Genomic DNA, 23572 nt, shown 5'->3' on the forward strand with positions numbered 1-23572 from the left:
GTGATCAAGAAAACTATAATTGCAAATGCGGGGGGACAGGGGACATCCAACAGAGACTTCATAAATTTTGTGGTCCATGAGCTGTCAAAACTGTCATCTGTTCCAAAATTATTGCTTCCAAGGACGTAGACTCCTCCACCTCTTTCTCTCCTGGCCACTTGCAAAGTAATTGACTGGTCTGGTTTCCTTATAAATTATGGTTGTGGTGATTGTGTGGGGAAAAATGTTGAGAGGGACTTTAGATTTAGCATGCCTCTCCCTCTAACCATGAGTATTAAATAATGCCTGTCTCTTGAACCACCAGTATTAAATAACTGAAGATAATATCTTTCCTACCTGAGTTCATGCTAGGAAAGAGATTAGCTAGGAGAATCATTTAAGAGCACTATATGACTAAGTAGTTTCCCTGACTGACAGCTTTATTCCGAAATGGAGACAGAAGGGAAGTGGATTATTGAGCTAAAAAGTCTTTCTGCTCCTTCAAGGAGACCCAGTGCTGCAGCTGAAGATAGGTACTTCTATCGAGTTTTATTACCTTTAATTTTATTGTTGTGTCAATACTGGCTGTGACCGCCTTTGGATGGTCATCGAGCTTCTAAGTTAAACCCAAGTTTGAATCCCATGTTCTCTCATGCCTTTTAGGTCTGAATAATATTCAGACTTTGTCAAGTTAGCTTAGCTTCTCTGGCAAGCTTCCAGGGAATAGGCACCTTGATTATTATCGCTGCAAGGCAGCTGGGCAAGCAGAATTCCACATTTCAAGACTGGTACTGGCTTATATGTACTGAAGCATGCTGTCTCAAGGATTTTAACTGCTGTGTACCATTCTTACTGTCCCACATGATTTACATGGTACGGCTCGTATGCAGAGCAAGTGATGCACAGATGTGATAAAAGGAATTTCTAGACCGTTACCACTTTACTGATAGATGAGTGCAAGAGCTATACCATTTCCCTTGGGGGGAAAAAGAATGAAATCAATATGCACATCTCCTCCTGGAGTTTCTTTATTCCTTTTAATAGCCTTTCCGGAAACCCAAAATGTTCTGTTTACCTGCCTCTGTTTTTTTCTTTGCTGGAAAGCAAAAGCTTTCTTAAATAGCAGTTTACAACTTGTCTCATCCCCTGGTCTTCTGCGTTTTGCATTTCTATGTGGAGTACAGATGTCCATGCATTACAGTAATTACTGCATTTAAGCATAATTAGCATTTAGCCAGTAACCTTCATTGCTTTGATAGCATAGGTTTTATTCAGTTATTGATGGTTTTCAATGACTCTCATCTGGGACCAGACTCCTAGAGTCTGACTTCCTCTGTGCTGCTCAAAAAGATGGAAGCAATCTAAAGTAACTGTATGTAGCTGAAGATGCTGTTTAGGGTAGATTTATAAGGTCTTAGTTCACAAACCAATAACTAAGTAGGTTGCAGTTGAATTTCTAGAACTGTGTTCTCTAAAACAAGAAGGCTACCAATGAGCTATGTGAAAGGTGCATAAGATATCTGCCTGAGAGGGGACCAGCTGATAACAAAACACTGCGTAGCTGGTGATCACAAAAATTACTTACCTTGCCAAGCTTATGTTTGTTTGTTTGTTTTTCTGTTTAAAACAAATAGGTCTATTGCAAACACAGTGTGCTCTGTTGTTAAAAATACAGTCTGTGGCTGTAAAACAAACCCAACAATTAATTCCACTCAGCATACAGAGGCTAGTAGCAACGTACACATTGCCAGTCCCAAAGTCCCTGTGTGCCCTAGTAAGCCTTTTGCAAGGGTCATCGTGGCTGGGTTCCGTGTATCGTGTGGCCAAGCCAGCATCTTCCCCTGCCTTCCCCGATGAATTTGGTCTTCAATGCTGAATATGCTTGTAGTATTAGATTACAGCGTACGATAAATATCCTTTTTGTAAGTGCTGCATGACTCATCTTTCCACAGTTGTAGTCTATCAATTTACAGAACACAGGCAGCCAGCTGCACCTGCATGGAGCCTCCGTTGGAGTCGGTAGCTCATTTTGGGCACCGCAGCATCCTTGTACGTTGTAAATTGCAGGTCAGGTTCTGTGATGACCATAACGTTATGAGGTTATAATTTCAACAAAATTATGAAATGCAGTCAAAGGAATGAAGATGGGCTTAAAAAGAAGTAGTATAGCTGCTGATGCTAAAGGGAAGACAAGAAAGAAGGGGTATGTGTGGGAATGAATAGAAAAATTGAAGTTGCAACCTTCTACTACTTAGATATGTGTTGGGACTGCTTGCGTGTATTCTGTTTCTTGCTTGCAAAGGTATTTGATAGTGAAAGGGAAACTTAAAAGAGCTTTTAGCCTTATGGCAGTTCTCCATAGAATTGTAGAACCTTCCTAGGAGGAAAAAATTACTTGGAGATTTGTCTTCTGAACATCGTATTTATGGCTCGGCCATATTTCATATGTACAAAGTAATAGTTAAGTTTGGTCTGCTTTCACTGTTGTAGTGCTATTGGAATTGGCTGTGGTTTGGCGATTGGAAATTAAAGGACACAGCAGCAGTCATTGATTGAGGGATAAACTTGACCAAAGACAGAAGGTGTAACTTGTCCTTCAGCTCAACAGTTGAGAAGAACTTGATCAGGAATTGTCGAGAGTTGTAATTCTCCATCAGATAAAGATGTCAGTGCTGCCCTGTAAAGAACAAAAGCTTCTGATTTAGAGACAGAAAGTGGCTTCTGAAGCCCATGTGCTGAGGATTGGGTGTACTTTTTTTTTTTAAGTGTATAGGAGTATTAAAAGCCATCTGACAAACTTCTGTTACTTGATTGTAGAAGGCTGATACCAAGATTTATTTTTGAGAAAGGCTTTTACAAAAGGGTTGGATATTAAGACTGTGGAATATTTTGGGGATTAAAAGGAAGATCTATTTAGAACTGCTTTTCTGGCCTTATTTTCTCATCCTTGCAGCAGTGTGAAATGGCATTGGACAGAAATATTTGTTTCCGAACTTCTACTGGTCAAAACTACAGCTACTGAACCTAATATTAAAATAATTTCAGATAAACAGAGGAGAGGCTCTGAGAGAAACACAGATCTCTCATATATGTGTCAAGTATAATTTTTTCACTAAGGTCAGTAGATGTAGTTCTAATAAATGAAAACTGTTTTTTTTTTGGGGGGGGAGAGAACTCATTTTCTGAAAACACAGAAGAAAATGTTCCAAAAGAATTGAAAACTGTTAGAATATACCGTGAACAAAAGGGAAGCACTCAGTGTCCTGACTGGTGTCAGTATAGCAAAACATGAATACTTGAGTATGCGGTGAACTTTTATAGCTAACACTTCATATTTTATTAGATATATTGTTCCTGTGAAGGAGATGGAAGGACAAGGCAATCTTCCCCCCGCCCCATGAATGCATATTTGAGCTTCCTAGTTATTTATATGCCTATAGCCAAAATATATTTTTAGCAGTATTGATAAACTGTGGAAATACTGCATAAAATTACAGCTTCTGCAAGAGGTTATAGAGACACTGGAAAGCAAAACTACTTTTTCCTTTCTTAAAAAGTGTGTGGGGAGAAGATGTCACCTATGTAACCTTGGTTTTTTTCCCTATTACTTACACTGCTCCCATGCTATGAAAGAAAGTACAGCGTTTGAAGTGCACAACAGAGTGGAAATCACAATAAACAGCAGCATCTCTTGTGTTTTTTTGTTTGTTTTTGTTTTGTTTTTAATATTTCAGTCGACCTTCATATCTGCTGCCTAGATTTTGCTCAGCTGCAACAAACTAACTAGCATCATCATTGTCCTCCTCCATCTTTTGCTCATCTTCATCCTCTTCCCTGGCAACCCCATGAGATTCAATGCTAAAGATCTGGCTTCGCTGGCCAGGCGACCATCAGGTTGTTTTGACAAGGAAGGAAAACTGAAGATTTGCAGAGTGGTCGGGGATGAAAAATTAATAGGTAAAAATGACTTGCACTGAAAACTACCCGTGGTTGATGCGCATGTTTTCTGCAGTTGTCAGCTTACAGTTTCGCTAATTACGTACACCTCAGAGTTTTTGGTTTTCTTCATTACTGATCCGTGAGTGGTGCTAAAGACCTTTCTAAATAAAGAAGTTTAAAGCCAGCTCTTTAGTGTGCTCAAGTTTTCAAGTTTCCTTTGTCATGTACCTGAGAAAAGGTACTCAGTCCTTAATGTTATTATTATTCTTTCCAGTAAAGAAAGATTGGTTTTTACTACGAGGGATTGCTAGTCACCAGTCATTAGTTGCCATCTTTTAAAGTTTAGATATCCAGTTCCTCAGGACCTTCCCCTCCCACCCCCCAAAACTGTGTTCTTTTATCATTGTAGATTTTCCATGGCTCACTTCCCACCTCCTTTGCAGGTTTCTTCAGGCTTTTACGATCCTATTTTAAATGCCTTTCAGTGTCCAGTAAGCTTGAATAAATGTCTGTTCCCTTGGTAGCTGTTAGGAAATAGCTCCTGTTTAGCTGTAAAATCAGTCCTAATACAATAATTTCCGCAACAGCAAATGTTTTATTTTTACTTGTCCCAGTTGATCTTCATTGTGATTATATTTACTTTTATTTTATTAGAAAAAAAAAACCAAACCCCTAACAAAACAGCACAGACTTAATTATGATAACGGGTTGAGAAAATTTTGCGCCATGTTTTCAGAATATTTTATACATTTTTCTGATGACAAATAGCCAGAGTTTCCTGTGGAGGATGCAGCAAACTTCCTGGACAGAGTACTAGTGAGCACCCACTTCTGGCTGCTCTGGGTTCCTCAACAGGATTCTCTCCCTGTGTTCTTATCGTAGGCAGCATATCAAGCCCTGTCCAGTGAATATCTGATGTTTATGAGGATGTTTTGAATTTTTCTTCACTTACAAATACGTTGAGTGCTAATATTGCTGCTAAAAACCTCAGGTTGACCAGAGACAGACCAAACATTCATCTAGCCCGGTATCATGGGCTATCTGTGCCATGGTCAGTGGTGGTAGATTCTAGGAAAGTGTTTAAGAAACTATGCGTGTGTAGGATGTTCCTATTGCCCAGTAAATCCTTCTGGCTCCCAGCAATCAGATTATGAGCCCTTGAGAGGAGGGTCCTTTCTCTTGAGGCATTTGGGTCATATATACTATCCACTGACAGACTTGTCATCATTAGTCTGACTAATCTTTGGACTTGCTTATTTTTCACACTTAGGAAGTAGTGACTTCCCAATCCTATATAATAGTATCTTTTATTAGAAAAAGCTGCACTGTGAATGTGGTAGGATTCCTTCCTTCTGATGCCCGCAGGGTTCTGGAGGATGGAATTTAGTCATAGCAGAGTCCTGTACTTGTACTGTAAAACAGCATACTCGGATCTGATACCTGTGTTTAGATTTTAGTTGGTGGATGTGCATCAATTTATATTACATTCTTTTCTGTATTGTTCTTGCACTTTCCCGGATCTTTTCAGATCAACTAACTTCAGTTCCTTTTCTAAAAAAACCCCCAGGTTATAACTGAAAACAGTAAGTCCCAGTGCCTGTGAGTGTAAACCTTCCACTTTCTTGTGGGGGAAAAGCTATTCTGATTTTCAAATGCTGCCTATTGAAACATCTTAATTGAAACTATCAAGAGGAAAGGAGAATTTTATTTATTTATTTCCTGTAACAAGACATCCCCCTGGTCAATATTACGTCTCTACCGGTGGCCAGCTTTGAGGGAAGTAAGAGTTCCACAGAGGCGGCTGTGGAATAACAGGACCTTAGGGTACAGCTGTTCTTCCAGCTCCCTAGCAATTTGAGGCTGGCTGCACTCTGGAGACATGGGGTTTCATGTGCCTTCTCAAAAATAAAAAAGACTACATCTTGTGTAAAAATGTTCCTTCCTCTGTTGAGAAGTGTTGTAGGGTTTGTCTAAAGCGTTCACATTTGTCTGAGAGATCTATATCTGTATATGTCTCTAATAGGTATATGTATCTATCTGTAGCTACAGATATACATACAAGTGCTTTTTTAAAAAGAAAAATGATGCAATTTTAAAAATGTCTAGTTTTGGAAGAATAACTTTGTAAAGTTTTCTGACCCACTCACTGACCCTAGAGTTCTGAAATATTCCCTGTTCCTAAAAGTTTGATTACGTGCCTGTGTGTGTGTATAAACACAAATACGTTGTTATTCCCATTGGTTAAGCACTTTTGAAAAGTGTAGTAAAAATAGTAATAGCGAAGTGAGTGTAAATATTTAGGTCTCATTTGCTCGTTTTTTATTTTCTGAAAATTGTAAATTCAGATTAGCATGTTCTAATCTAAGTGGAATAGTAAATGTTTTTGTGTCTTAACAAGGATTATATTTCATCTCTTGAAACGATGGAAGCAAAGCCGTTCCATGCTAAACTGGCTGTTTCTGCTCCCATGTGAGGAAAAGAGAGAAAAGGAGAGAAAACACAGTTGAGTGTGTGCCGCATTCACCAATTCTCTCAGCTGCAGAGTAGAAGAAACCTTCTGGGAAGTTATTTGGCATTTAACAGCATGTTGTACATAGGCAGCTGCTGAGTGAAGCTGGCTTTTTTTTGGTTAATGATTTTCTTTTCTGACCTTTATAACTAATGCATCTTCTTTAAGAAGCATTTAATGTGTGAAGACAAAAGGTTGTTTTTATTAATCTCTTACTTCTTTGCATACAGAACCGAGAGAGAGATGGTGCCGACTGAAAGGAAATCTGCTTTTTCTAATGAAAAATAAGGTAATTCATTTTCCTACTGCTTTTCTTGATGTGTTAGTCTAATCTGTAAGAACTTGAGTAATCCTTTTTCATGATAGCTATTGGCATTCTGCTTTTCGGGACAAAAAAAAAATTACTATTATTAGAATAGTGGAGATGAAAAAAAATCCTTTGTTTGCCGCCTTTAACACTAGGTATTCTTCACGATATCAACGTCCTTTAGCTGAATCATAAATAGTCTATGGCCAGGTTCTGCTCATAACATACACAGGTCTAAATCCAGAATTACTCCACCAAATCCACTGGAATAATGCAAGCAAAATCTCACAGCTAAATGAAGTATTGTGGTAATGTTCAAGAGGCAATTGCAGACCCCTACTACAATTTTTTACTGTGGTTTTGTAACTAAATTTGTTACGAAGAGTGGTGTTATTTTCTCTTCCTTTGTTGTAAAGAGCAATTATATGCCTAAAATGAAGGGCCTGTTAAAATAAGAGTCTGATCCTGACACGCAATGGAAGTCTTGCAGGAGCTGCTGAGAGCCCTCGTTTGCCATTTGTTTTATTAGGAGTTGAGACCACTCATCCTCTGAAGGAACAAGCACTAACTGTGGAATTGCTCTTTTTCTTACCCTTTCTGTCTGATATTATGAACGCTGCTTCTGTAGTTGCCTGAAAATAGCACTGGATTGTAAAGAATTAGGGATTGGTATGAAGCTTGAGACGCTTACCTGTTAACAGTAAGTATTTTATAATTGGCTCCCAGGATATTTTTGTACTGCATGGACCAGCAGTTGGACAGAAATGACAGTACTGCTCGACAGATTGTATATTCTATTTGAAAGATTTTTCAATGTGATATAGTGGCTTATTTTAATATAGTGATGAATGTGCACATATGGTATACTTTTAAAGCAGTATTTGCTTTCAAAGCACTGTTCAGGAGCATGTGATAGATTTCTGTATGTATGCAAACAAAATGAGACTGTATGACGTAAAGGTTTCTCTGGCTTGAGTTTCATATGGCTGCATTCTCCTGGGTGGTAAAAGGACCAGTAAGTTTTATGTAGGTGAGAGCAAGCTCATGGCCACCCCTTTCTTGCACCCACATACGTTATCGTTCTGCTGTATGACTTGCAGAAACTATTTTTAGTAAAGGGCTTTAAGTTTCAAACTTTTCTACTCCATGTTCCTCGAAGCGTCCCATTTTCATGGGAGCCTCTGGCATTTTGTAAAACAGTTTCAGGAAATATTTTGATCAACTTTGCAGCTGTGAAGAGAGGAGTAGGAGAGTTTTGCTAAAATCAAATGTAGCTATCAGTTTGGCTCTGGAAATTTAGAGAATTAATGTTACTATACTAGAGGGTTTAGTGTGGATTGGTACTCAGGTTCATATGGTGTGTGGTGGTTTTTTGTGGTGGTTTTGGTTTTTTTTTTAATGTGTAGATGAGGTGCAGATGGATGGAATGAGGCAATCTCAGTTGGAACAGCAAATCAACCAACCCGCTAGGTCCACTCAGGCTGTTCAAATGCAAAGCTGTATTTTGAGAAACTTGGAGAGTAAGACACAAATTAATGGCTGGTTACTGAAATGACTTAGGCTTGCAGTAAATAAATGGGAATTCCCCTTGGAATGCTGTGGTTTGACTGAACCAGTTAAATAGGTGGGTGATTTTTGTCTCTGTCTAGGTCAGTGCTAAAAAACTGCTTCTCATCCTGGTTTCCTTTTTTAAAGAAGTTTTTGAAATTTGCAGAAGTTATTGGAGGAACCAGAGATTTGACAAATTTCAGCTTATCAAAAAGACTGGTGACTTGATTAATGTCGAAGTGTTTTCAAAAGGTGATTTTATCATGTACTTTCTTTAATTGGGGAGGTCACAATAAGAGAAAAACTTGGAAATTGAAGTCAGACAAATTCAAATGATCGCAGGATGATTGACCACTGAAACCCAAGTGTGGTGAGGTATAGTGGATGCTCAGTTTTAAAGTGTCACAACTTACGAGGCTCAGTAGAGAGGCCACTGAGTGATTAAAGGGCAGTGTCTTACAATAGATCAAACTAAATAATGTAGCACTTTCTAGTCAGCTTATAGCCTAGGAATTTGTGAAACGGTCATTTTCAGAGGCTTCATCTGTTGGGTACTGTAAAGGATAGCTTCTTTGACAAAGACAGATCTCTCTTGAATCTCAAATCCCTGTTTTAAAGGATGTAATTTATAGGCATACCAAGTAAAACCAAAGCAATTTGTGTGCTGTGAGGACAGAAGGGAGTGTACCCTGTATTTCTTCCCCTCCCCCCATCTCATTCTAGAAATAAACTGGCATCCCATCTGAAGCAGATTCTTGACATAGGAAATCATAGTTTGAATTTTGGGAGTGTAGTTTGCCAGTATAATAACAAAAAATAGTCTTATCGTAAAAGCTATTAAGCATCTTAATAACCATAGTTGCCAATTTTCTGCTTTTTAATATCCTACTGAAACCTTTGCTAATTCAAGTAATGTAGCGTGTGAAAGATGTGCCCAGAACAGTGCTGATGAAGCCATGTTCCTATTTTTGTTGCTGGAACCTGACTTGGCTTATGGCTTGACACAGAAGAAAAGTAACTCTGATGTTTTAGAAGCTCATCTGAATGCTGAACAGTTAACTCCAGAAGTCCCTGTCATGAAATGAAGACTGATTTGCTGCTATTCATTAATTGCTGTCAGAAGCACGTACATGTCTGCATATACAAATGCTTATAGTTTAATGACAGACTCTCATTCTAGTTCAAATGGACATAAATTATACTACTTGTATAAGAAGAATCTTCTCTATGAAATTGCAAAGGATGCTTCCTGACTTACCTGTGCTGTAAATCTTAAGTAGCGTGGCAGTACATTTTCAGTGTAGGGGAAAAAAATGTGTTTTATTCCTCCACTTTATCATATTTGGATGCAGCAGAATAACCTATTAGGCATCTTAAGGACACTTATTTTCCTTGGTCTAGCAGTGGAGTTGGTTATTTTGGACTTTGAGTGGGTTAAGAAGTAGACCTACTTGTAGGCCTGAGGCACAATCCAGCATCTGCTAGTATTCGTGAAACTTTTTTCCTATGTAGACTTCAGTGTGGTGTGTGTGGTTTTGTGTAGTGTGGGTGGTTAGGTGGTTTGGGGTTGGTTTTTTTGGGCGTGGTTTTTTGTTTGGTTGTTTTGGTGGTGGGTTGTTTTTTTGGTTTTTTTTCCCCAGATTGGTTCCCTACCATATTGTATTGGTTGTAGGTGGCAAAGTTATGGTAGCGAGGGGTCTTCAGGAGTGGCCTCTGTGAGAAAAGGTCAGGGGCTCTGCAACAGACCCACCACAGGACACAGCTGTGCCCATCATTTAAGAAAGGGCAAAATGCTGCACAGCAGTGAGGAAGTGTGAGAAACAGCCCTGCAAACACCAAGGTCGGAGAAGGAGAGGAAGGATCTGCTCATCTGCTTCAGGTGCAGGAGCAGATATTCCCCTGCAGCCTGTGGAGGAGACCATGCCGGAGCATGTGGATATGCCCTGAATGATCTGCAGCCCCTGGCCAGCCCATGCCAGAGCAGATTCGCCTGGAAGGAACTGCAGCCCATGGAGAGGACCCATCCTGGAGCAGGTCTTCAATGTCTGCAGCCCATGGGAGGGAGCCCATGCTGGAGCAGAGGAAAAGAAAGAGTAGGAAGGAGTGGCAGAGAGGAAGTGTTATGGACTGACCACAACCCCATTCCTTATCCCTTCTGTGCCACTTGGGGGGTGGGGGGGGAGGAGGTAGAGGAGTTGAGAATGAAGGAGTGAAGTTGAGCCTTGGGGAAAAAGCGGGGTGGGAGGAAGCAGCTTTAGTTCTTGCCTTTGTTTCTCATCATCCAGGTCTATTTTAATTGGCAATAAACAAAATTACTTTTCCCTGGCTTGAATCTATTTTGCCTATGATGGTAATTGGTAAGTGATCTCTCTGTCTTCATCTTGACCCATGAGCTTTTAAATTGTCTTTTCTCCACCAGTCCTGTTAAGAAGGGGGAGTGAGAGAGCAGCTGGGTGGGTGGCTGGCAGCTTGCCAAGGTCAGCCAACCACAGATACCATCCCCTCTGGGAACTGTATGTTGTTAATACCCCCCTGTGTGAAGTCCTAAGACCTCGAGTTTACATGTGTAGGCTTTCTGTCCACTTTTCAGGAAGTGGCAGATGTGTGTGTTTACATCCTATGAAACACAGTCAGTATACGATGCTTTTAAAGGCAGTAGTTTTGAAGCTGTGCTCCCTAAAGCTGTGGTTAGCAGTGTGGCTGGGCCGGGGAACCTAGTGTGTGACAGGGCTTCCAGAGAAAAGTTTGACATCATGCTAATCTTGGAGCAATTTTATGGATCCTAGTCCAAAATACTTAAAAAGAGTATTATCAGACAGTGTTCTCAAAACAGTTAAGATTTGGAACTAGAAAGCAGTATGCGCCTTACCTAAAGTATGTGATATGTGGGTTATTTACTTAGATTCTACCCAATTCCAGCCTGGGAGGTACTTTCTTCCAGAACTCGTGTGAGTGGGAACTGGGGAGGAAGATTGCTGGGCAACAGTTGCTAATAAGTATTATATACTTACGTGCCTTTTTTTGTTGGCATGGGAGGGGACTTTTCATTAGAAGTTTCAGATCTCTTTGGGGATTGCAGTATTGTGTACCAGTTTTGTTTTTAATTACAAATCAGAATTTATAGCAATGGTTTTCTCTCTTGGTGGTTTTTTCTGGTTTTTTTGAGGTGTTTTTTTTGTTGTTGTTTGGGTTGTGGTTTGGGTTTTTTTGTTTTTTGGGTTTTTTTTTGTTTTGTTTTGTTTTTTTGGTTTTTTGTTTTTTTTTTTCTTCCAAAAAAGAATTAAACAGGTTACTTTAACCTTTCTCAATCCCTTTTAATCCTCATGCCAATTCAGGGCTGGATTTCTCCCCCACCCCGTGGTTAAAAACCCTAAACTCTTGTTTGCTATACATGTGTGAATTTGGAGTGATTGCTACTGCAGTAAAGAAAGAAGCTACCTAACTCATCTGTGGTTCATTTTCCCATATACTAATATTTCCAAATGATAATGCTGATATTTAGCCAGTTTTATAAATTACTTTGCAATCTACACATAAAAAGATGCACTAAAAAGTACAATTATGTTTTTGCCTCTCAGTAATAGCTCCAGAGGGCCCATTATGTTCTGTTGAGTAAACATTTTGACATTCCTACTTATTTTTGAATATGTATTTAGGAATTTATTTAAAAATGGTGTTTTGATCAATAGTCTGTAGTGGATTCTCTAGGAGAGTCATTAGTGTCTATTGTGTACATCTTTCTTAGTTTGCGGTTTAATGATCCTGTGGAGGTAACCATTCCAATCTATTAGGTCAGTTTGTCCATGCACTGGCTCAATAAACTCATGCTGCTTTTGTGTGTGAAAGGTTGCCTTTTAAGACTTTTATGACGTATTGATTTTTAAAAACTGTCGTGTAGAAGGAAAGAAGTTTAGTTACATGGATGACCGTATTTAAAATAAAAGCTGTTATGAGTGCTGAAAATATCTTGAATTAGCGGTCATATTTCACACATAAAATTATAAACCTGTCTTGTTTTTCTCTAATCTAAACAATGTTGTGGTAGCAAACTTGTACAGCATGTTCGTACTCTAGTGAATCTATATGCTTGTTTCCTAACCCCCTAAACCCAAGGGATTTATACTGAAGAAACAACAGACTTAACTGTACAGGTGTAAATTGGAGTGCTATAATACACCTAATGCCAGAGAGAATTAAGTAAAAGTTGGTGAATATTTTGAGGCTTCTCTTCTAATGAATTACCTTTCCTTAAACCAAATGCATTATTGGGCTTAAGATTTTGTACGCAAGATTAATGAGCAAATCTAAATGGTTGTGCTGTCAATAATTGCAAACTTTCTTGCAATGTTTGTGAAAGCTTAACATAAATTACGGTGTTACAGCATTTATCACAAGTGTAATGTATTATTAACAGTTGGCAGAAAAACCTCAAAGTAAGATCTCAGATTGACTCATAAATCAATAACCAGAGAACCATGCACAAGGTAGAAATAATAGAATAATGACATACTTCTGAGGTTCTGATGTGAATTACATTGTAATGCAGCTGTGAAAATGTTATTCAGGTTTTCATGACATAGTTGTATGTAAGTTCTGCCATAAAAATGTGAGAATGCATCAATGAATGTTCTCTGCAGTCAGGCAGGCATACACCGTGTATTTTCAACATTTCGGCATAGCTGTATAGCTTTAGTATTTTCCTTTCCAATTTGATATCTTTTAAATATTCTTAAAGAGTGAGACTGCCTTATTTATATTGAAGCTGTGGAGCCTTTTCTGGTCTGTTGCAATTGTGGGGTTTTCTCTGTGTTTGTGGTTTAGCATTCTGTAAGTCAGTGATCTCTCCAGGGCATCTTGAAATAAAAGTGTCTCTTCTGGCTAAGGATGTACTTTTTATAAACCATTTTTCAGCAGTGATTTCAATTTTTTAGAGCATGCTCTGTATCAGTTTAAGTGTTAAGGTCTGAGCAGCCAGAATAAGTGTTGCTGTACTGTGTAGCATTGCTTTGGGATTGAATGTCATTGCTGATGTGTTTTTTTTGGCTAAATACTGCATGTATGATAATGGTTATGACCGTGTTTTGCAATGTCTAAGCCGAGAAGCAGGTAAGTGAATCTATATCTGTAATATAATATCCCTTCAGTAAGTTTCAGTGAAATATGTTGTTGCTGTGTTGGTAAGATTTTGATTTACAGTAGGAAGTGTGCTAAATAGAGAAGGAAGCAGAAAATGACATAGGCAGATCTGGAAGCCGTATCACCCCTTACATGGCTCAAAAGTCTTAGTGTGTTTCTGAGCATTCTCAGCCCCAACCTTGCATGTACTTCTGCCTGCACTTAACTGAGATGTGGGTTGTCCTTTTACTGTTGGAATGAGGTTTTTATATGTGTATAACAATACACACATGCATATACAGAAGTTAAATATCAGGCAGTGTTCAGTTAAGAACTCAAATGAGTTTGGTTGTGTTGAGAGAAGGAATGTTGCTGTGTGGGCTTTTTAACTGCCTTAGGAAGGTATTGTGTCCTGTTACTGTAGTCATGCATTCAAGTCAGTGAGGTACTTTGTATATGTTTAAAGTCCCTTACTTGTGCTGGGCCTATTTTTAAATAACCAGTTGTATTGCCCCTTATGTTATACTGTAAAGGCATTTTTAGAATGCTTTTTTTTTTTGCATGCCTTAATTTAAATAGTAGAATTTTTTTTAAAGATGTCTTGATGTTTTTAGCCATATTGGATTGGAAAAATGCTATGCAGAGAATTCTATGCTAGTTGAATGCTGTAAACTCTAGCCTAAACTAACTCTAAACCCCACTGAGCATGATGTACATAATGCCAATGTAGTGTTAGGAGGGAGGAAGCTGCTGTCTTCACACTGCTCATGAAGAGATAATGTGGGGAGCATGAAGTTGTCTGGAATAGTTGGGGCAGAACAGTAAGTAGACAAGCATAACCCTTGATTTCCTTAGTAGCTGTTTCTCCAAAGCAGTTGTAGTGCTGACCCAGACCCATATATTTTAGGAGTCCTGCGGACCACTGCAAGCCCAGTGACACCAGAATGCCATTCTCCTTGGGGTAGCAAGGGCATACTGAGCTTTTGTTACTGAGAGTCTGTGCAGTACCACTAAGGTGTATGTGCTGGCTGTTGTTGCAGTCTACTTCCAAGAGTACTTGAAAATGCAATTTATAACTGTCAAGTAATGAGAATAATTATTTGCTCCTGTTTTTACTATGAACTGAAAGACTTTATATCTTTTTTCCCAACTTAACAGGATCCTGGCAAGCCCTACTGCCTTTTTGCCATCTTTGATTCCCTCATTTATCTTGCTGCTGCTCCTTCCTGCCTCCAGATGTTACTGACTTGCTCTCCAGAGAGTGAAGCCCTCCCTTCCCTTCCACTGCTGTCGGAGGCAGACCTTTCTTATAACCTGCCCTTGCTTTTATAATTCCATTCTGTCTCCTGGTTTTTTTTCCTGTGCCTACTTTCATGTCTTGCTTAACTTGTTCCATAATGTCTTCCTTTCCTTTAGCTTTTTCGTGGCATAAGCATGCTTTAATCCTTCCCTTTTTGTGCCTACCTGTCCTTGACCTGCCTGCTTCCCCAGCTGTGCCCATTACTCTTGTTGATACCTGAAATCTATTACTACTTAATTTACACTGTCACCCATTGCATTTCCATCCCAGTATCCTCCTCGGTCCCATTGCTATCCCTTGCACTCTACAGAACCGTCTTTTACTAATCTCCTTTGAATAACCTCTTCCGAATGAGAGCTAAGAAGCATGTCTCTTGTTCATGCAACTGTCTGCCACTTCCAATGCTAGCTCACCCTCTGACTGTGATTCCATTTTCTCCTTCTCATTCTCAACTTCTTCCTTCGACTTTATTATTTTTGGGGATTCATGATGTGCTGTACCTAGAGTTGAAGTATATATGAGAAAAATGTAACTTAATACTGCGTATTCTTCAGTACTAAATTGCATCTAGATCTGCCTCAATACCTGTTTGTCCAAACTACGCTTTCATCTTGCCTTTCAGAGACCTCTTCCTCTGCATTTAGCCATGAATTCAATTTCAATGGGAATCAAACAGCTGCTTAATCTTTCCTGTCAAGTTCTTCCTCCCATTGCTTTTGATGGCTGAAGCAAACTTCACTTCTCTTCCTGCTACTCATATCATTTTTAGCACTGCTTTCAACAGGAATGTGTTTCTAAGTACTCATGTTCTGGCTGTGTCTGTGTTTTTTGCAGATTCTTTTTAAGATAGACCACTCTTTTCATCTCTCTATCACCTAAAACTCTGGACTGGGATAATCTTATTTTGCGTTTTCATTTACTGAAATATCCTTCTCCTGATGTTAGGAAAGATGAGATTTGGTTATATCATTGGAACTCTTGCAAAAATAATTTTCCTAGGCTTTTTTTGACTGTTACTCTTTCCTTTGCATCCGACTCTTGCGTCCTTCCTTTTGTAAGCTCTTTGTTTTCACTGTGAAGATTTTTCCCAGTCTCCAGTACCCTACCTGTTCTTCGTTTAATGTTCTTCTGAATCTGAGCTGCGTCCAGCACACAGTGCCTGCTTTTGCAGGTCTGTGAAACCAACAAGGAAGTACTAAAACACAGCACTTACTAAAAAGCGTAATCTCATTCTCTTCCTTTAAGTTCTGCCTTTACAAATCTTCTTTGCGATGATGCTTACAAGAAGTTCACAGTGATAATGCCATTTTTTTTTTTAAAGTTTATTGGCTGTCATGTAGGCTGACGTGGGCTTGCATGTCTGTGGAGTATAAAATCTCCGGCTTTCTTGTGGTTTAACATCTGTGTTCTGTATCTGTACAGTGGATAATAGCATAGGGTCCTGTGGTCCTTGATCTGCATTTGTAAACGCTCTGGTGATATATATAAACATTTAATCTGAGCAAATCACTGAATTTGTCACCGTTACCTAATGGAATTAGCTAGATTTTATTTTTTTATAATTGTTTGTGTTCTCCACTATTCGTGCAGCAATTGGTATGTTACACAATTCCATATATTATGCAATTATACGTTACAATTACATAATTAGCAGTAATCAAGCACCGATCTTGTTTAGAATAGATAATTGTGTAGATAACTGTATTTAACAAAAGGTTATAGAGCATCCCTGTGCAGTTCTGTCTTGGTTCACTGGCTCTTGCTGTATTTGGTGTTGCAGTGAACCCTGTGGTGGTTCTCAAAGAGTGTGAGGTCTAGCAGATGTTTTTGTTGGGCAGCTTGATGCATGGCTGCAGAGGGACTCCTGGGGCCGAGTAGGCATTCACTACCTGAGATAAGTTTGCAGGATTGGGACTCTAGTAGCTTCCGTAGCTATTTTGGGAGAATTGGGTGAGAATTTTTACGATGGAAGCTATGGTTTTTAGAAACGACTCTTACAGCTGTCTGGTTTTGGTGAGAGAAGACCTGATAGCTATATTGGAAACGAGAAAGGCTTTGAAACTCTGTGTGCAAGAGCTGAGCAGACAACGCGTAGCAGTCTCTAGCTGAGTAGACTGCAACTAAACCAGTTGGCAGTTACCTCATTGAATATTAGTTCTTAACACGTGGAAGAAACCTAGGGATGGAGGAAGACTTAATAATACCAGTGGATTAACATGCTACACTAAGAGACAACTCCTGCTGCAATCTGTGAATCTGCACTGAAGGGAATCATGGAAATGTTTTGGTTTGTGTTTTGAAGTCGGTATGGGCTGTAGCTGGAAGAGCTGCTTGGCCTATGAAACCGTTTCACTTCACAACACATTCCAGTGAAGAGCCCCTTAGGAAGATAAAACTGTATCAAGCCAAGCACAGAACTGGCACTTTTGATCATGTTAATCTGAACAGGGATATTACTCCTAAGAGAAAATGTTGTGAAAGAAAGTTTAAAGGCTGCTCTTTGAAATAGTATACCTCATTTCTTTAGTGCTGAGTGCCTAGTAGTCAAAGGAGGAACCGTCCACCTTTTATTTCAGAAAAAACCCCACCCCAAAAACAATGGGTTGCATCACTTTTTTTTTTGTACAAGGCAGTAAACCAGTTGGTCAGGATACTGTTGCTAAACTCTTCCTTCACTGAAAGGGGTCTGTGTCTGATATAAAGTATTATTCATGCTTCATTATCCTGTTGGATGGGTAATGTAGCCTGGCTGCCAGTTTGTGCATGCTGGGCTTTTCTATTGAGTCACTTTGTCTCATTTTAGAATATAACCTCTGTTTAAGTTGCTTTATATTTTGTTTATAATGGAAGTTGTCAGTAGATGGCAGCAGCAATCTCTTCAGATAATAGTTTTAGGTTACCAGCCAAATGAACATCTTATGCTAATGTTAACTAATCCTAAGAAAAAACACTCTACTGAAGCAATTCACTGAGGGCAAAACTTGCTTTCATTTTTGGCCTAAAGCAGGATTTTGCAGCCAGGGGCTGCTGATTAACCTCGGTTTAGGCTTTTATGAGCAGGATGATGAGAGAAGAAGGGAAGCCAGAGCAGTATATGTACAGCTAGAGTCATCTTGCAGCTGCAAAGTGATTGATGCCAGCCAGCCCAAGGAATTTGTGGGTAGAGCCCCTTGTACCATCAAAGACAATCTTCTGGCTAGTCTCTGCTTGCCCCACCATATACTCATTAGTGGAAGCTGTATTTAGTAGAAGGGAGGAGAGGAGCTGTGCATATATATACATACATCAGGGTCCTGCTCTTTAAATTGCATCCGAGGTGATCCTAACTAGCATTTTTTTTTTTTTTCCCTAGTGCTTGCTACTGCAGTGGCTTTCAAGTTTGAGAGCAGCCTGATCTATGCTGTACTCTGCCCCTTTAGGAGGTGAAGCATAAAGGGTTGTTTTGTTCTGCCCATATCCTTTCTTTTCTGTCCTTCTGAGCGGGGTTGACTTAGGGGGATGTGCTATGGCTGCTGAAAAGTGCTTCAGGGAGGGGCTGTTTTCCTCCTCTTGAGACCCTAACTGTGTAACCCAGCTGCCATGACTTGGTTGTGGTAGGGATGAGGGGTGACTTCTCTGTGTCATCTTGTTATCAGCATGGGGAGGAGCATGGTGAGGACGAGGTCCTGGTCACACTGGGACTAGAAGGTGTTTTAGGATGGTGGTGGGAAGGGGAGGGAAAGAGGAGGTCAGCTAGATAGCGGTGAAGGGTAGCCATGCTTCCACAGGCTCCTGGCTGTGCCAAGAAGAAAAATGCTGGGTTTTATATCTCTCTCTTCATCTGAGATTTAATGAGATTTTCTTCTTCCCTGAATAAGTTGAATGCCTCTAATTTATAAGAAAGGCTGTAGTGCTATTCTAGCCTCGCATTTGGTTTGTCAGCAGCTACTGATGACTGTTAAGGACAAAACGGTGCCTTCTCCCTCAGTATCTTCACTAAGCAGTACTATTTACTATTCCCTTTCTTTTTCTGACCAACCCTGAGAACTGAGCTGAATTTTCCACAGTGCCACCAGAACTTATTTACTGAGTGATGATAGCTAATTTTAAGTCCAGTGTTATAAAAGCGGTTATGTGTTTTGCCAAATGTGCACAGTTTGCGATTATCAGCACTGAATTTCATTTAATATTTTATCACTTGGTTGTTGAGGATACTGAGAGCCTATAGCTTTGCTTTCAGTTTTAGGTTTGTCTCTTTTGTTAGCATCACCAAATGTTAACCACCTCACTGTACACATCCTTGTTCCTGGGCATCTATCTAATGCAAGACATCTGCATTAGATGTCTTGCATCTTTATGACTTTGCAGTGTAATTTTTCCAAGCATTTGGTGAAGGACCTTGTAAAACTTTTTAAAAAAAGTTAATATATACTACACCAATGCTTCTGATAACTCTAACAGGTTTGTGACATGTGACTTTTTCTACAAAACCTGTTAACTCTTTACTTTCCTATTATTGTTGATTTTTATAACTTTCTTTTATTTATTCTGTATTATAATTTCTATCCATTTGTCCAGTACAGAGGAGTTCTTCAATACAAAGACTTGAAATCTACTATTTATGTACCTGCTTGTAGAAGCTTGGTAATACTAATCACAGGCGAGAATTGGCTGGGATATTAACCTAACTTTAGTTTTTTAGGGTAGGTTAAACTTTTTTTTTTTTAAAAAAACTGAAAATGTTACCCAGATTAATCAAAAACTTGCACTTGATGATACTTAGAGCTTTATTGTAGCTCCCTAATAGAAGTTCAGAAGAAGTGAAAGGTGGGAAAAAAGATCTGTAGCTGAAGTCATGCATACTCCAGTTTCTTTTATAGAAAGAAAGAAACAATTGCAGCTCTGATACATTAAAAAGAATTGCTAGGTTTGGGAGAATTTCGGTTGTGTGGTTTTGTGGGTTGGTTTGTTTCTTTGTTTGGGTTTTTAAAATTATTTATTTATTTTTTTAAAACTCTCAGTAAAAATTCCAGCTAACACCTTGGTGGGTTTTTTGGTGGTGTGTTTTTGTTTTGTGTCGTGTGTTTTAAGCACATGCATCTGGCCTTTAGTTTGTTCTTGGCTTACTCAGGTTCTTAGACTTTGGCTCGTCTTGACTATTTGAAAAGGCTGCCTGGTATTTTCATCAGTGACATTGACGGCGAGATCGAGTGCACCCTCAGCAAGTTTGCAGATGACACCAAGCAGAGTGGTGCAGTTGACATGCCAGAAGGACGGGATGCCGTCCAGAGGGACCTGGACAAGCTGGAGAAGTGGGCCTTGAGAACCTCATGAGGTTCAACAAGGGCAAGTGCAGGGTCCTGCACCTTGGTCGGGGCAATCCTCGGTTTCAATACAGGCTGGGGGATGATGTGATCGAGAGCAGCCCTGCGGAAAAGCACTTGGGGGTACTGATGGACGAAAAGCTGGACATGAGCCATCAATGTGCGCTCGCAGCCCAGAAGGCCAACCGTACCCTGGGCTGCATCAAAAGAAGCGTGGCCAGCAGGTCGAGGGAGGTGATTCTGCCCCTCTGCTCTGCTCTGGTGAGACCCCACCTGGAGTACTGCGTCCAGCTCTGGAGCCCTCAGCACAGGAAAGACATGGACCTGTTGGAGCGGGTCCAGAGGAGGGCCACGAAGATGATCCGAGGGCTGGAGCACCTCTCCTATGAAGACAGGCTGAGAGAGTTGGGGTTGTTCAGCCTGGAGAAGAGAAGGCTGCGGGGAGACCTTATAGCAGCCTCCCAGTACTTAAAGGGGGCCTATAGGAAAGACTGGGACAGACTTTTTAGCAAGGCCTGTTGTGACAGGACAAGGAGCAATGGTTTTAAACTGAGGGAGGGCAGATTTAGACTGGATTTAAGAAAGAAATTGTTTACAATGAGGGTGGTGAGGCACTGGCACAGGTTGCCCAGAGAGGAGGTGGCAGATGCCCCATCCCTGGAAACACTCAAGGTCAGGTTGGACGGGGCTCTGAGCAACCTGCTCTAGTTGAAGATGTCCTCCCTGCTCTTGCAGAGGGGGGTTGGACTACATGAGCTGTAAAGGTCCTTTCCAGTCCAAAGCATTCTATATTGAATGTATCTGTAGACTTTTGCCATTGACCTTTCCTTTAGAGCAATGTTTATAAAGAATAGAACAGATGTGGAACACAAAAGCTTGTGAAACAAAAATGGATACCTATGTACTGTTTCAGAATGGTGTAAAAGCTTTCCTAATATAAGAACATCCTGAAGTATTCCCATGAGAGAAGATAAGCCTCAGCATTGTCAGGGATGTCTCCTTTTTATCACGGCCTAACATGCTAGTGCTAATGGATCAGCTCTTTAGAGGATGACAATTAATTCTATTTCTGTTAAGTGCATTGCAGATACTACTGCAGCATGATACCTGAGTGACAAGCTCCTGTGTCCTACCAACATCAGGGGGCTTGATTTCATTGGAATAGGGATTATGGGATGCAGCACTACTGCTTTGTTGAGCAGATTTACCAGTGATTATGAAGAATCTGCAGCTGTTCACTCGGTCTCCTTTTTTGCAGGAGTTATTTTGATGATGGTGGCTTGTTGATGTGCTACAAAGTTGAGGTGAAAGGAAAAAAAAAAGAATCATTTTTTCCTTTAAAAAAAAAAAATCCCCCGCTTCTCCTAAAGTAGCCAGTAACATACCCCCATTTCAGAATCAGTAGGTGGAACTGCTTTTAGCTGACACAGTCTTTGATTTTATGGATATCTCCTAGATGCATGGGAAGGTTAAATAAAAAGACTTAAACTTTAATAGGACATTTCGAGGATTAATGTCAATGTAGTCCAAGGGCATAATGGCATTCAGTAAGAGGCCAACATGTTTGGCATTTTAGAATGGATTTTAGAGAAATAAATACAGTGTATGATCAGTTTTTACTGATGAGATTTTCTGTGTTTGAGGAGCAAGACTTTTTTATGGATGGTCTGGTAAGTAATCAGTGTTACTTGGTCTAGGTTTTGCCAAGGCTTTGATAGATGCCACTCTGCTCAACATTATTTTAATAGCCATGTATGGCCATCTCAAGCAACTCTGAAGTTTATTAACAAGCTGATTAATTCTTCGAGATATATGCAGCAGTAAGGAAATCTTTTTTTTTTTTTTCTTTTTTAAAAGTGAAAATGGCTGAAGAGAGAGAATAAAGTGGGGAGAAAGAAGCATTAGGATGGTATAGGTTTTCCTGGATGTGTCCTTCCTCTTTTTACATGTGTTGACTCTGTTGTTTTCTTCGCTTCTTTGGGGAAATTTCGTACAGACTTTAAGGACTTAGGACTTACGTCTGGAATGCTGGACACATGGCAGCTACCAGAAGCCACGTTAGTTTTTAGAATATTTCTGACTTCCTCTGCATTTCTCTTTAATGAACATGGCAACTTTTGTCAGGCTTAAGGGAAGTATTTCTGTGTTCCCTGAGGTTTTTTCTACCAGTCATTCTTTTCTGATCCATGGTGTGGCCATATGTGGAGGCAAAATCTTCTAATTGATCCTGCAAATCTCACTGAACACTTTAAAGACCCATCTTACATTATAAAAATGGTTTTAAGGTATTAATGCTTGCTGTGTTTTGTCTTGGAATCTTTCTTTTTTCCATCACCAGTGATCACAGTATGATTGTGTTAAAAAGGCAGGATCTGAGAGTTTTTCTGGTGCTGGTTGGAACAAGCTGTGCTGCACTTCTTTCTCACAGTTTCAGTTAACTTGCATGTCGGGGAAAAAAAAGCCAACACAACTCCATTCTATAAGTTATAATATTAATTTTTTGAAGTAACTTTGGGGTTGAGAACTGTGCTGAGAAACTAAGACACAAACAGCATTCCTGCGGTGAAAAAATAATTAACACTTGGAAGAGTCACTATTAAAACTTAGGTGTTTAGCCTATTCAGAAAGATGTAAATTGAAGGAAGAAGAGTTATGTTTTTATATGTGTTAACACTAAACACTTTAAAGAATTATTTGAAATGCTAAATAATCTCGAGTGGGGAGAATTGCAGGTGGGAATTAAACCTGTGTCAACAAAAGCCTGACAAGCCGTGACGCTCTGTCCGTGCTGCGGTCCAAAGGTACGCGCTGAGCTTTGTGAAGGTAAGCGTGGCTGAGCGGCCTGACGTGGTGGCAGCCTGGCTTCGGCTGCCAGGTGTTCGCCTGGGGTCCTGGGCAAGCTTGTGGGCTCTTGGTGGAAAGCCAGCCGAACCCTCCGCCTGGGCTGCCGCACGGGCGCGTGTCACTGCGTGTCACTGGGAGTCTGGTGTCACTGGGAGTCACTGCGTGTCACTGGGAGTCGACGCTGTGAAAGGCTGTTTCCTTATAGAAGAGGCACTGTGAGCCAAGTCGTAGGCTATCAATAATAATCAGAGGGCTTAAATACCACTGAAGTTTGACCTTTGTAAGGAAGCTTGATAGCCTCTGCTAGAAAACTTATGCAGTCTGCGGCCTGGAGAGAAGCAATTTTTTTTATTTATTTTGCTTGTATTTGACATGTTGCTTGGTTCTGAAACAAAAATTATTTACGTTAAACTCTTCTCTGCAGAGAAAGAAGGATTGTTTTTAGGGAAGGCAATACAGATAAATATGCTAAGTTTTATCTGGCAGATTTTAAACCAGGAAAAAAATACAGTTTCTCCCCTTATCTCATCTTCCTAATAAAGTGTAAAGCTTTTCCTTGATTTTTGGTTTTGGGTTTTTTTCCCAGGTTTTTTTGGTCTGCGTCGTGCCCGTCATCCCCCCCCCCCCCCCCCCCCCCCCCCCCAGTGGATATAGAATTTTGATTGGCAAAATCCTACTGATTTTAAAATTGATGATCTTGAAATGACAAGAAATATCCAAATAGCGTC

At 40.0% G+C, this 23572-nt stretch overlaps 1 protein-coding gene across 9 annotated transcripts in view; it reads left to right on the plus strand.

Annotated features, from left to right (window-relative positions):
• INPP4B (inositol polyphosphate-4-phosphatase type II B) overlaps positions 1–23572 on the plus strand; it is a 370055-nt gene that overhangs the window by 36794 nt on the left and 309689 nt on the right. For 5 of the 9 annotated variants that reach the window (XM_075500995.1, XM_075500997.1, XM_075500998.1 and 2 more), the window contains exons 1-2: positions 3758–3936; positions 6658–6716. In XM_075500995.1, coding sequence (XP_075357110.1) covers positions 3825–3936; positions 6658–6716 — 171 coding nt within the window. In that variant the 5' untranslated portion in view covers positions 3758–3824. Of the gene's footprint in view, positions 1–3757; positions 3937–6657; positions 6717–23572 lie in introns of those variants that run through there. The other 4 variants (XM_075501000.1, XM_075501001.1, XM_075501002.1 and 1 more) reach the window with 2 other exon arrangements.

This window comes from Mycteria americana, chromosome 4 (assembly GCF_035582795.1).
Source record: "Mycteria americana isolate JAX WOST 10 ecotype Jacksonville Zoo and Gardens chromosome 4, USCA_MyAme_1.0, whole genome shotgun sequence".
NCBI classification, from domain to species: domain Eukaryota; kingdom Metazoa; phylum Chordata; class Aves; order Ciconiiformes; family Ciconiidae; genus Mycteria; species Mycteria americana.